The sequence below is a fragment of the Mastomys coucha genome, unplaced genomic scaffold (genome assembly GCF_008632895.1).
Source record: "Mastomys coucha isolate ucsf_1 unplaced genomic scaffold, UCSF_Mcou_1 pScaffold21, whole genome shotgun sequence".
Taxonomy (NCBI): domain Eukaryota; kingdom Metazoa; phylum Chordata; class Mammalia; order Rodentia; family Muridae; genus Mastomys; species Mastomys coucha.
This window is the reverse complement of record NW_022196904.1, coordinates 11144054-11158145: the sequence shown is the minus strand read 5'-3', so window position 1 is coordinate 11158145 and position 14092 is coordinate 11144054. Positions and strand designations below refer to the sequence as shown.

General features: G+C 39.6%; 1 protein-coding gene and 1 non-coding gene across 2 annotated transcripts in view; one reads left to right on the top strand and one right to left on the bottom strand.

Annotated features, from left to right (window-relative positions):
* The first annotated feature begins 3088 nt into the window (after positions 1 to 3088).
* The window catches only part of LOC116100275 (bile salt sulfotransferase-like), a 43665-nt gene continuing 32661 nt past the window's right edge, over positions 3089 to 14092 (top strand). The window contains exons 1-3 of the mRNA XM_031384105.1: positions 3089 to 3135; positions 4874 to 5061; positions 9365 to 9573. Of these exons, the coding sequence (XP_031239965.1) occupies positions 3089 to 3135; positions 4874 to 5061; positions 9365 to 9573 (444 nt within the window). The remainder of the gene's footprint in view (positions 3136 to 4873; positions 5062 to 9364; positions 9574 to 14092) is intronic.
* LOC116104380 lies at positions 7353 to 7478 on the bottom strand. The gene has a single exon (XR_004123880.1). It is a non-coding gene; the product is annotated as a small nucleolar RNA SNORA17 (small nucleolar RNA).

Genomic DNA, 14092 nt, shown 5'->3' with positions numbered 1-14092 from the left:
ATAAACCTACAATTAGGCTGGGGTGGATTGTCTGTCACAGTCAACTCCACAAATATTCATGTATGCCTATACACACACACACACACACACACACACACACACACACACACACACACAAATGTATAGACAAAGAAACATGCACATTTGGATGTAAAAAATATCATTTTAAATGAACTAAGTCAGACCTAAAAGGACATGCATGGTATGTACTCATTAATAAGTGGATGTTAACCCCCCCAAAAAAGTAATACAGAACACCCAAGATACAGTCCACAGAACTCAAAAAGTTCAACAAGCTGAAGGTCCCATGTGAGGGCACCTTAGTCCCACTTGGGAGGGAGAAGAACAAAATCACAAGTGAGGAGGGAGGGAGGGACATGGGAGGGAATGAGGATGGGGCAAGGGCACAAGAGGGTAACCTAGTCTGGTATTGGTTGAGGAAAAAGTACTGAAGACCTGAGGGCCAACAGAAAGAATGTAAACAGCAACCACAGGAAGTAGGTGGTTGGGGATCCCTCCAGAATGCACCAGAAGCCTGGGAGGTGAGAGACTCTTAGGACTTAAAGGGAGGGACCTTAAATGAAATGCCTTACACTGGGGAGAGGGAACTCATAAAGCCCACCTCCAGCAGGAAGGTAGGGCATCAAATGAAGGAGGAGGTTGCCATCCCACAGTCAAAACTCTCATTCATAATTGCTCCTGTCTGAAAGAGTTACAGGGACAGAAATGGAGAGGAGCCTGAGAATAAGAAGGTCCAGTGATGAGCATCAAGTGGGATCCAGCTCAAGGGGCAGCCCCAAGGCTGATACTATTACTGAGGCTATGGAGCACTTAGGAAAAGGGACCTAGCCTGACTGTACTCCAGAATACCCTACAAGCAACTGAAAGAGTCAGATGCACATAGTTGTACACAACTAATGGACAGAAGGTGCTGATCACTGTGGTTGAATTAGGGGAAGGCTGAAAGAAGCAGAGAAGGAGGGAAACCCTGTAGGAGGACCATAGGTCTCAATTAACCTGGACCCTCAAGATCTCTCAAACAATAGACCATCAAACAGGCAGCATACACCAGCTGATAGAGGCCACCAAAACATGTACATCAGAGGACTGCCAGGTCTGTGTTCAATCAGAGATGCACCTAAGAAGAGACTGGGGGCCCCAGGGAGTTTAGAGGTTAGGTGGTGTGGGGAGTGGGGTGGGGTGGGGACATTCATGTGGTGATAAGTGTGTTGGGAGGAAGTATGGGATATGGAACAGTCAAAGGGTAGATGAATAAAATCTGAAGTGTATAAATTAGTTATTTCAATTATTTAATTAATTAATTTAAAATATTTTTTAAAAAGAAAGAAAAAGAATTCCCAAAGCAAAAAAAAAAAGAAAAAAAATTTAAAAAATCAGGTTGTCATGCTTGATGACAACTATTGCCATTATTCATTCCTGATGACCTGATCTCCATTACTACATCACACATGTGGAAACACAGTTATGAAAGGTGTTCTGTGGATCTTACACAAAGTGCCAAGAAGAAATCAATCTTGTATTGACCTCCAAATGTACTGGAACTCATGAATACATACAATGCATACCCACAAATTTAAATATTATTTTTCTAAAGATTCCATGACTGTCAACTTTCCTGAGTGAACCAACAGTGGCATCTCTGTCGCGGGGAGAACATAAAGAAGAATCAATAAGAGTAATGGAATTAGAGTAAGAAAAATAAAAGCTATAAGAGATAGAGAGGGACCTAAAACCACAAGAATCCTGATATGTAGAGAAAAGGTAGGAAAAAGAGAACCCAGGGAATGGTCTGTAAACCTGGATGCTGCTTCTGAAGGGATTTGCAATAAGTCATTATTTCTTTTGTGCCCTAGTGCCACCAAAATAGAAAGTTCTTTCCACATGTCCTTTCAGTTTTCTCATATAACTCACTAGATATGGTGAGCCTCATGACTCTCCTTCTTTCCCTGGTGATGGGGTTATAGGCATGTGTCACCATACCTGTCTCTAGATGTCTTTATTTAGTTACTGGTTGATGTGTTCTTTGATAAAGTCATACATGTGTATCTTAATGACTCCTATGTACACACATGCACACACAGACATAGACACATACATGTATAACACATCAGAATTCAACATACATTCACACAGGAAACGTAATTTTTTTATATAATATCTGAATAGTAGCCAACTCTAAAAAAATATATTATTTTTCAATTCCCAATGGTGTTTTAAATGAAATATAACATTACAAAACAAGGATTTCTCTACCCGAAAAGACAGATTCCAATAGATTTGTGACTTAACAGAGCTTATGACAAAACAAAGCCAAAAACAGCTATCACACTATACTATTTATATTTCTTTGGCCTTCTATTTGGTAAGGAAATCAGATGCAACACTCACAATTTCTCAACACAACACTGATAACACAAAATCCCAGTATCTGTTTTCATCATCCACATGATTGCACAACCAGTAAGATCCAGTCCCTGACCCCTTTCTCCTTACTATAAAAAAGTCTCTGGGCACCCACCATTACCTTCAACAGTGGCTATAGCTGAATTCCAACAGAAAGCACACCAAGATTAAGATCATGCCAGGCAACTATGTGTGGGTAGAAGGAATCCCTTTCACTGATCAGTTATATTCACCTGAAATCATAAAAGAAATACACAGCACATTTTTGGTGAGGGATCAAGATATATCCATAGTGACTTATCCCAAATCAGGTAAGTGGTATTTTTTTATTATATCCTGGACTAGTACTAAACCTAAGATTTTATACACCAGTTCTTATCCCTGAACTGTAGTTCGTGTTCCCAATCAAGGTAGGGAGTAGGGACTACAAACAACCAATTGCTATGTTCTCTCTCAGTGTATGGATGCCATCTGCTTTATAACCAGGTTCAGTGTTTGGGGAGCAGGAATCTTAGACTACTACCATTTCACATGAAGATAGAGAGAGTCAAATATGACAAAATTATGGTGAAGTGACAGTTTAGCTGATCATTCAAGGAAACAAAGGAAACAAAAGAAGAGATCTAAGGATACAGGGATACACATAAACTCTCTGTTCTTGGAGATGACTGAAGAGAAAGGAAATAAAAGACTTAGACTAAGATACCACATGTAAGTGGAAATAAAAGGAAGGAATGTGGGATTATTAGATGATGTGGGCAATGTTCAGGCAGAATATAACTTGCATATATTATAGCATTTCCTACACTATTCTTCAGTATGGACCCTCCGTCTTTACATCTTTGTTTATTTTCCTGGGGGAAAAAATACTTCTGCCTAAACTAGGAATGCTTTAGCCAAGCTGGTTGTTTCTCTAGCTTATTGTATTCATGGACATTAAGCAAACAGCTGCTATTTGACTGAAAGACTGTCTGCTCCCAGAACATTTGGTAAAAATTATGAACACTACTCTGTGTTTAGCATTGCTTCTCTGTTGATCCTGATATTTGCTAGAAAAGCCAACTCCACTATTTTGGACTAAATTTAAAGCAAAAATTTATCAAATACTAAATACTGCCCAAGAGACAGATTTTGGTCAGGAAAATTCCCCCAGAATTTCCCAGCTTGGATGGCCTTGAGGCATTTGTACCAGGGAGGTTTATAAGGACAAGCCTATAGGCCATCATACTTTCCCTGAGGCTTTGTTATTTCCCCAAAACTACAATTTCCTACATTCCAGGAAGTTACTTGGTTCTTTGGCAGGTGAAGCTTACAGCTTAATTTTGGATATTACTCTTCCTGCTTTCAGGCTCACACTACCCTCAAATAAATCTTCAAAGAGCCAGGCAAAGGGTTTTGCAGCAGTAAAAATCCGGACTCTCTTAGTTTTGTTGAATCTTGAACTGAACTTTAATTCTTTGACACCAGTCCCTGGTGGGTAGCAATATGTAGTTTCTGAACATACTGGACCAAAGCATAGGAAATCTATGGAAAAATGGAGAGCAGCCACAATCTCTCCTTCCAGAAATTGTTTGCTCAATGCAAGACTGGCTATTCCAATGGAGATTCATTTCTAGGAATACTGATATGGCTGGAAAAAGTCATCTACAGTATCGCAGAAATCTTGTTTGGCTCTGGAGGTGCACTGTTATTCCAAACCTTAAAATAGCATAGAAAGAGATGGATATTTGGTGTGCTGAAAGGAATGGAAAACAGAGTGTCACCTCTTTTTTTAATTGCTGTGAGCTGAGGAAGGATGTTGTCAAAGAGATATACTTCTGTGTCTGTTGAATAGGGGTTTCATTAGGCATTTAGTAGGGATTTGGGGGAATGGTGTTTTACATTAATCTGCTACATTGGAGCATGGAATTGCTGCCATGTATCTCCTAGAGAGACTTTTGGATAAATAATAATTAGAGAGCTGTAAACAGATGGTTTGTTTACAGAGTAAAACTGAGAAATATCACTAGAAGTAGGTGTACAGGAGAGGTAGGGGCAAGAGATTCAGAGTGAGACACTGAGAGAAAGTGTGTGTGGAGTTGATTCACCATAACACTGACTAGTTCCACTAACAGGAGCATACCCAAATATGTGAAATTAAGAAGCACAAGATCATCAGAAGCTTGCAAGGGATCTCCTCCTAGAAGCCATGGCAACCATGGGTAAAATTCAAAGCAAAGAAGACTACACATCTGAAATTTCTGAGACAATATAAAGAGATAGAAGATAAATTCTGAGAGGAGCCAGAACTTAAAAACAGTGGAAGATTCTGTAACTTCTTCCTTCCCTGTATCTTTCCTGAAAGTAATCAGACAGACATAGCAGAACCTACCATGTTTTCTGCTTCCTTGGGCTAGAATTTGCCCCCCTCTTTGAATCATATTTTGATAAACTCTCTGTTGTTGTTTAGGTCTATGTATTATTCAAGGTTCTTTGGAGTCACGGAACTTGTGGATAGTCTCTATGTAGTACTGGAAATTTTTATCATGACTTACAGTCTGGAGTCCAACTCCCCAACAATGGTCAGCTATGAATGTGAAGTCCAAGGAACTGTAGTTGCTCAGTCCCACAAGCCTATTAGATCCAACAGATGTGCTGGCAAGTAAATGCATCAGGCAAAGAAGAACAAATCTTCCTTCTTCCAATGTCCTTATGTAAGTCTCCAGCAGAAGGTTTAGCCCAGATTAAGGGTGTGTACTACCATGCCTAGATCTGGTACTTATTTTGCCCCAAACTGACCTTGAACTCAGAAATCTCCTTGCCTTAGTCTCTTGGGATTCTCTAGACACTATGCCTCAAGATCTCCATGCCAAGATTTAGATCAGAAACTTGAATTTCCCAGCCTCAGTACCTGGATCACACGTGAGCCTTCCAATTCTGGATTGCAGTTCATTCCAGATAGAGTCAAGTTGGCAACCAGGAATAGCCATTACAGCTTAGAGCTCATCCTTCTTCCTTTCACAGGTTGCAGGATTGTGTAGAGGCATGCCCTGATGTTACAACCACCTTTATTTCATTTATCATCAGTCCTGTCTTTAAACTTTTTATCTTCTTTAGTACAAGATTTGGCTTCAGCATTGCGTTTTCTGGTCCTTTTCTCCTCAAATTATACCTTTTGGACTCCTCTTTGTCTGTTTGTTCAGTTCCACTCCATAAGAGTGAATACTGACAATCATGGAAAGGATTCAATACTCTGAAATCTGCTTTGCTACTGACACTAGTCCAAAACTCTTTTAGTTAGCCTAAGGCATATTTTTAGGGCCATGCCAAAAATCAGCAATATTAATTTTGGTCAAAATATCAGAAGATTGTGCTCTATACTAGCTGATAATATTCTTCTCCTCTAGAACGCCTTGAAACAGACTGCTAAATATCAGCCTCTGCTTGGAGAGGGATTCTGATGAAAGACCCTCTGCGAGCAATGAAACAAATGACTCAAAGTCAAATTTTTGGTTACAAGGTGACAACCTGTGTTCTACTCAAGAAGACCTTCCATATTTCTCTCTCACTCTCTCTCTCTCTGTGTGTGTGTGTGTGTGTGTGTGTGTGTGTATGTGTGTTTGTGTGTGTGTGTGTGTTCAGCTTACTTGCAACCTCCACATCGTTGGCCACCTCTACTGTATTGCCCAGGTGAGGTGCATTGCCTGCTTTCCCAAATGCTACAACAGGTGTGGAACAGGAACAGCTCTCCATCTCTGATGAACTTGGGATCAGCTCTCCTGCATGCTATATGTGACAATACATACATGGGGTGGTCATTTCTCCCTTGTATATGTTACACATTGTGGACAAGTAGTGAGTCCATCACTTCCAAGGTGTATCTAGACCCATGCTACCAGGGATAACTCTACTGTGCTGCCAGACAATGTGCAGGACCTACTTTCTTAAGTGTTGCAGCTGTGAGGGTAGAGATAGATCTCATGCTCTCATGGCCTCAGGGCTAGTTCTCCACCTGCTGCAGATGGTGAGGGAGGAAGGATGGTTATTTCTTTTATTCATACCACCCCACAGGAGATGAGTGGTAGGACCAGGTCTCCTATGCTCATATCCTCAGTGTCAGCTCACTCACAATTCTTACAATATATGAGGCCACTCTCCTGAGAATTGCAGTTGGGTAGGGGGAGAGTCAGCTCTATTGCTCTCATTGTCCTAAGGCCATATCTACCATGATGTTCAGATGAGGAGTGGTACCAATTCTGCTCAATGTTACACTTCCACATGTCTATCCAGCCTTTGGTGGCAACAGACCCTTGCTGCTTCAGGGCCATAGACCATGATGTGGTCCTCAGTGGGACAACATTTTCAGAATAATCCAGCACTCCACCATGGTCTGAAGTGGCATCACCATCTATTTATCAGGTTGTTTCTCACTACCCTCAAATCTCCAGTTCTGTCCCTTTTCATTGTGCCTACATTCTTCTGTTTTTCTTTCTCTTTCTTTTCTCCACCGCTTACTTGCTACTCTTAGAGACTCCTGTGTCTCTGAGTGTCTGGGGTTATCTTGGGAGTGGTCTGAGGAGTGTTATACCATGCTAGTGCATTAGAATGACAGGCAGAGGTCATCTCATGCATGGTCTGCCCATCCTCAGGCCTCTATGACACCCAACTGGTAATTGTCTCAGGATAGCTCCATGTCCAAGCCCCATGGTGCCAGTCTTCTGGTCACATTGGGCTTATTCCTCACCTGGTCCACCTAAGTGGCCCCATGAGACAATTGTTTGTGTAGGGCTTACCTCTGCCAAGGGCACTAAGCCCCAGGTGGTGTTCTTCTAGTCTCTGGCTTGCTTCTCATTCTAGGAGCCCTTGAAGTCTGCATAGCCCTGTAACATTGGTCATTTCAGGCTAACCACCTGACCAGTCCCCCTGATGCTAGACTGATGGTCACTTGAAATGTTAAGCCAATCCTTAAGATATTCAAAAGTCAGAACACAGTGAGTATAAACATAGCCTCTTTTTGCCACCTAGTGATGCACATGTGACACAGCATCCACACCAGAACTGACTCTAGGGGCAGGATCATACATATTTTTAAGTTTATTTTTTATTAGATATTTTCTTTATTTACATATCATATGACATATCCTTTCCCAATTTCCCCTCCAGAAAAAAAGAAAAAAACATAGAAAACAAAAACAGAAAAAAAAAAAAAACCTGTTCCCTCTCCCCTCCCCCTTCTTACCAATCAACCCTCTCCCATTTCCTGGCTCTGGCATTCTACTACACTGGGGCATAGAACCTTCACAGAGTCAAGGGTCTCTCCTCCCATTGATGAGCAACTAGGCCCTCCTCTGCTACTTATGCTGCTGGAGCCATTTGTCCTACCATTTTTATAGTCCAAAGTGTTACTCCTACAATAAAATGTTAAGGCCTATCACAATACCTCAGTACATGTTAACATCTTATGTCTTAGATATTGTTCTGTGAAGTTGCTGTTTCTGTAAAGAATCACCATAACAAAACCAAATCTTATAAAAGAAAATGTTTATAATTATTTTGAGGTACTTCAGGGGGTTAGTCCATCATCATCATGTCCGAGAGCTTGTTAGCAAGCAGGCAGAATGTACCAGAGAAATAGATGAGAGTTATTTCCTGTTATACAAGCAGCAGGAAGAGAGGTAGATAGAGCAACAAACAGACAGACTCAAGCATGTGCTTTGAATCTCCAATGCCTCCAATCTCCTAGTGACATACCTCTTTCAACAAGGCCATACAGACTCCAACAAGGCCAAATCTCCCTATTCTTCTGAAACAGTTTTACTCTCTTGTGGCTAAGTATTTAAATATATGGATCTACAGGGACCATTTTCATTCAAACCACTATAGTCTATGTAAAGCTATTGAACTTTTTTCAGGGTGCACCATTTGGTATTAAATAACCAACTGCTATGCTCTTACCTAATTTATTTCTCCAAATCTAAGTAATCCTTAGTTGTCTATAGTTCTTTGTGTAGGGTTAAGGTTTTGTGAGCTTTCCCTGTCCATTCAGGCATTTCTACGGACCTTGCCATTACTTAGCTAATATTGTGATAGCTATGTTGGTAAAAAATGGTAGGTATACCTTCTGACATTAGGGGAAGACATATCTCATAACAAAGTCTCTGTATTGGCTCTTACATTCTTTCTTCCCATGTATCTCAATGCTACCTGAGACTTGGGTATAGGAGTGTTTTATGCATATATCCATTGTGTCTATAATCCATGACTTTGCATTTTGATTGGTTAGAGTTTTCTGCAGGGTGTCCATCTGTTGCAAAAAGAAGTTTCCTTGATGAGGGCTGAAAACTATACTTATATATGTATCAAAGGACAAATGTTTAGATTAGTAAAGTAGTGGTTACATGTTCTTCTCCAAGATCCATTTTACTAGCCAGGTTTCTAATTCCCAACATAGTTTCCCTCTTGTTGAGGGGGTATTAATATATTTACAGAGGTATATGTTACTGCATTTGTATATGTTCCACTTACAACCCTTAAGAATACCATGCTACAGTGGGCATTTATGGGATTTATAGTTAGATAAAAGTGTTGATGTCTTCCCTATTTTGGAATGTTGCATGGTGCTTTCTGGTATCATGAACTTGGTTCTCAAGTGGGAGACTTTCAAGGCAGTTCTGCTCAGGGATCTCTGAACCCTATTTGTGAAGTGCATTGTATCACACAATAGGCACTTACCTTACACCTCTGTTTTGGTAGTCTCTTGGGGAGTTCTAGACAAAGACTCAAATATTGATTGTGGAGTTGGGGGCATGGAGAGAGACACAAAGAGACACAGAGAGAGGGGAGGTGGAGAGAGAGAGAACAAAAAAATCGCAGTCTTCATGGAAACTGAATACAATTTCAAATTATGTATTTTTTTCTGTCTTGTTGAAATGAATGGCTATCATACTTCCTTCTCTTCTAGGAACCAACTGGTTGATACAGATTGTATGTTTGATTCAATCCAAAGGAGATCCTTCATATATCCAATCTCTGTCTATAAGAGAACGTGCACCATGGATAGAAATAAAAGAATGGAGTATAGAACTACAAAATAAGAAGGACCCACGTCTCTTCTCCTCTCATCTCCCTGTGCAACTCTTCCCCAAGTCTTTCTTCAGTTCCAAGGCTAAGGTCAGTGGTAATGTCTAGAACTACACAATTTATGAGTTATAAACTGTTATATTCATGTATTAATTATTAATTTTAATTTTGTGTGAGCTTATGCATGTGTTTAATGCATATTACCTACTTGGCTGTATATAGAGCACACACCTGCAAATGCCAGGAAATATCAGAAGAGGATGCTAGATCTGTAAGACCTAAATATACAGATGGTTGTGAGACACCTAATGTGGATTTTGGGAACTAAACCCAGTTCAGCTGCAAGAACAGCAAATGCTGTTAACCAGTCAACCATCTCTCCAGGTCCTAGACACTCACTTGAAAAATTTCTGTGTGTCCATGTGTTCACCTGTCTGCATGCATCTCTGTGTGTGCTCATGCCATGGCAGTCATGTATAGCTTAGCGAACAACTAGCAAAATCTGGATTTTTTTCTATTATATGACACCAGGAAATTAAACTCAGGTCCTTTAGTGTGGTGACCAGCAACTTTACACACTAAGTCATCTCTCCCACACAGGACTTTGTAACACTTTCATGCATGATCATGCTTTGTGGATTTTGTAAAACCTACTTTTCTCTGTATAGGTTTTGGTGTTCCTAAAGATTTCAGACCTTAGCTGATAGTGGGTTATAACACCTCATGTCACATTGTTAAGTGGTAGTGTCAAAATATAGTTATAGAACTGGAAAACCACATTTTTACTTCAACAAGGTTTATTAACTGTCACAAATATGGTTATGTGTATGAATTGGTATATGCACACATGTGTATATGAGTGCATATACATTGGTATTACAATAAATATTATTTGGAGTCTCTACCCCACCTTAGATCATTTAGTTCCCAAATAAAAGACACAAATCCTTTATCTTTATAGTAAACCTTAAAAGCACTAGAGATGGGTAGATATCAACACTTTATGCTGTTTTATGTATTTCTCTGTCAAAAATCCTGGTATATGACTTGCTATGTTTCACCTAGGTAGCTCCTATTACAACTGGGCAGCCCTTATGACCATGCTTTCATGATCTACCTACTCCATGATGTCTGCTGTATTCTTTTCCTCTCTCTCTTCTTTTGTGCCTCAGATGCCAAGTCCTACCTCTCTTCTTCACAACTACAGGATATAAGCATCTTAATTCAACCAATAATGTTGAATTAAGAAGCAAGATTTGCACTACAAAAGCTGCAATATGAGAATTGATTATTTTGACACAACAAGACCTTGGGATACAGAATTTAGCGTTACAATACATAGAAACAAGCTAAACCTCAGCAATTCCCTTTTTCTATCTAAATAATAAGACTTTAGCCTCACAAGTGGCAGGGCAGCCAGGACAGGATTCTCTCTACCTCCATCTACACATACCAGTGGCTGCTGTGTGTCCACAGCCTTCTCTACCCCTTCCTTACATTGGAGAGCTTGCCTCCAGGAAGTGGTCTAACCCAGGGTCTCAGGTGAGATCTGCCACTTTCTCTCTGGTTATTTCTAAGGCGGGACCAGCCAGGAGGCACAGGCCTCACAAGTGGCAGGGCAGCCGGGTCAGCATTTTTTCTAACTCAGACCACACCTAGGAAGGACAGCAGATCCACAGCCCTCTCTGCACCTTTCCCAAAAGTGTCTCTAGGGTGTGCTCTGACCCCAAGACTCAGGAGGGATGACTGATCCACAGCCATCTGCACCTGGGTTTTACCAGAGGAAAGCTGATCCCCCAGAAGGAATGACACAGGCTTACAGACCCAAAGGAGGAACAAGCTCTAGTCAGAGACAGTAAGAACATCTAGCACCAGAAATAAACAGATGGCGAAAGGCAAATGCAAGAAGTTTACCAACAGAAACCAAGACTACTTGGCTTCATCAGAACCTAGTACTCCCACCACAGCAAGTCCTGGATATCCCAAAACACCTAAAAAGCAAGATTAGGATCTAAAATCATATCTTATGATGGTGATAGAGGAATTTAAGGACATGAATAACTCCCTTAAAGAAATACAGGAGAACACAGGTAAAAAGGTACCAGCCCTTAAAGAGGAAAAAAAAAAACCTTAAATAATTACAGGAGATCATGAGTAAACAAGTAAAAGCCCTTAAAGAGGAAACTCAAAAATTTGTTAAGGAATTACCTGAAAGCACAACCAAACAGTTGAAGGAATTGAGGAAAACCATTTATACCTAAAAATGGAAGTAGAAACAGTTAAGAAATCAAAAAGAGAGACAACTCTGGACATAGAAATCTTAGGAAAGAAGTCAGGAAAAATAGATACAAGCATCACCAACAGAATACAAAAGATGACAGAGGGAATCTCAGGTGCAGAAGATACCACAGAAAACAGTGACACAACAGTCAAAGAAAACACAAATTGCAAAAAGGTCCTACCTCAAAACATCCAGGAAATCCAGGACACAAAGAGAAGACTAAACCTAAGGATATTAGGTACACAAGAGAGTGAAGATTTCCAACTTAAAAGGCCAGTAAATATCTTCAACAAAATTATAGAAGAAAACTTCTCTAACCTAAAGAAAGAGATGCCCATGAACATACAAGAAGCCTACAGAATTCCAAATAGACTGGACCACAAAGAAATTCTTCCCAGCACATAATAGTCAAAACATCAAATGCACAAAACAAAGAAAGAATACTAAAAGCCGTGTGGGAAAAAGGTCAAGTAACATATATAGGAAGACCTATCAGAATTACACCAGACTTCTCACCAGAGACTATGAAAACCAGAAGATCCTGGGTTGAAGTCATACAAACCCTAAGAGAACACAAATGTCATCCCAGACTACTATACTCAGCAAAACTCTCAATTACCATAAATAAAGAAACCAAAATATTCCATGACAAAACCAAATTCACACAATATATTTCTACAAATCCAGCTCTTCAAAGGATAATAAATGGAAAACTCCAATACAAAGAGGGGAACTACATCCCTGAAAAAATAAAAAAGTAATCTTCCAACAAATCTAAAAGAAAATAGCCACATGAACAGATATTCCAACTATAACATTATATTCCAACTCTAACACCAAAAATAAAAGGAAGCAACAATTACTTTTCCTTAATATCTATTAATATCAATGGACTCAATTCCCCAATAAAAAGACATAGACAATCAGATTGAGTACGTAAACAGGACCCAACATTTTGTTGCATATGGGAAACCCACCCCACCTCAGTGACAAAGACAGACACTACCTCAGAATAAAAGGATAAAAATCAATTTTCCAAGCCAAAGGTCCCAAGAAAAAAAGCTGCAATAGCCATTCTAATATATAATGAAATTGACTTTCACCCTAAAGTGATCAAAAAAGTAAGGAGGGATACTTCATACTCATCAAAGTTATCTACAAAGATGAACTCTCAATTCTGTTCCTCTATGCCCCAAATGCAAGGGCATCTATATTTATAAAAGAAACTTTACTAAAACTCCAAGCACACATTGCACTGCACATAATAATAGTGGGAGATTTCAACACCACACTCTCTGCAATGAACAGATCATGGAAACAAAAACTAAACAAAAACACAGTGAGACTAACAGAACTTATGAAACATATGGATTTAACAGATACCAATAGAATATTTTAACCCAAAACAAAAGGATGTACCTTCTGCTCAGCACCTCATGGTACCTTCTCCAAAACTGACCATACAACTGGTCACAACTTAGGCCTCCACAGATACAAGGAGATTGAAATAATTCCTTGCATCCTATGAGTTAACCATGAACTAAGGCTGCTCCTCAATAAAAACATAAACAATAGAATGCTCACATACATGTAGAAGCTTAACAACACTCTACTCAATGATAATTTGGTCAAGGAAGAAATAAAGAAAGAAATTAATGACTTTCTAGAATTTAAAGAAAATGAAGCCACAAGGGACTCAAACTTATGTGACACAATGAAAGCAGTCCTAAGATGAAAACTAATAGCTTTAAGTGCCTCCAAAAAGAAACTGGAGAAAGCATATAGCAGCAATTTGACAGCACATCTGAAAACTCTAGAACAAAAAGAAGCAAATTCACCCAAGAGGAGTTGAAGACAGGAAATAATCAAACTCAGGGCTGAAATCAACCAAATAGAAACAAAAAGAACTATACAAAGAATCAACCAAACCAGGCTCTTTGAGAAAATCAACAAAATATATAAACCCTTAACCAGACTGACTAGAGGGCACCTAGAAAGTATGCTATCTAACAAGATCAGAAATGAAAAGGGAGACATAACAAGAGACACTGAGGAAATCAAAATAATTATGAGATGCTACTACAAAAGCCTATACTCAACAAAACTGGAAAACCTGGATGAATTGGACAATTTTCTAGACAGGTACCAGGTACCAAAGTTAAATCAAGATCTGATCAATGATCTAAACAGTTCCATATGCTAATGAAATAGAAACAGCCATTAACAGTCTCCCAACCAAAATAAAACTCAGGACCAGATGGGTTTAGTGCCCCTTCTTATCAGACCTTCAAAGAAGACCTAATATCAATACTCCACAAACTATTCCAC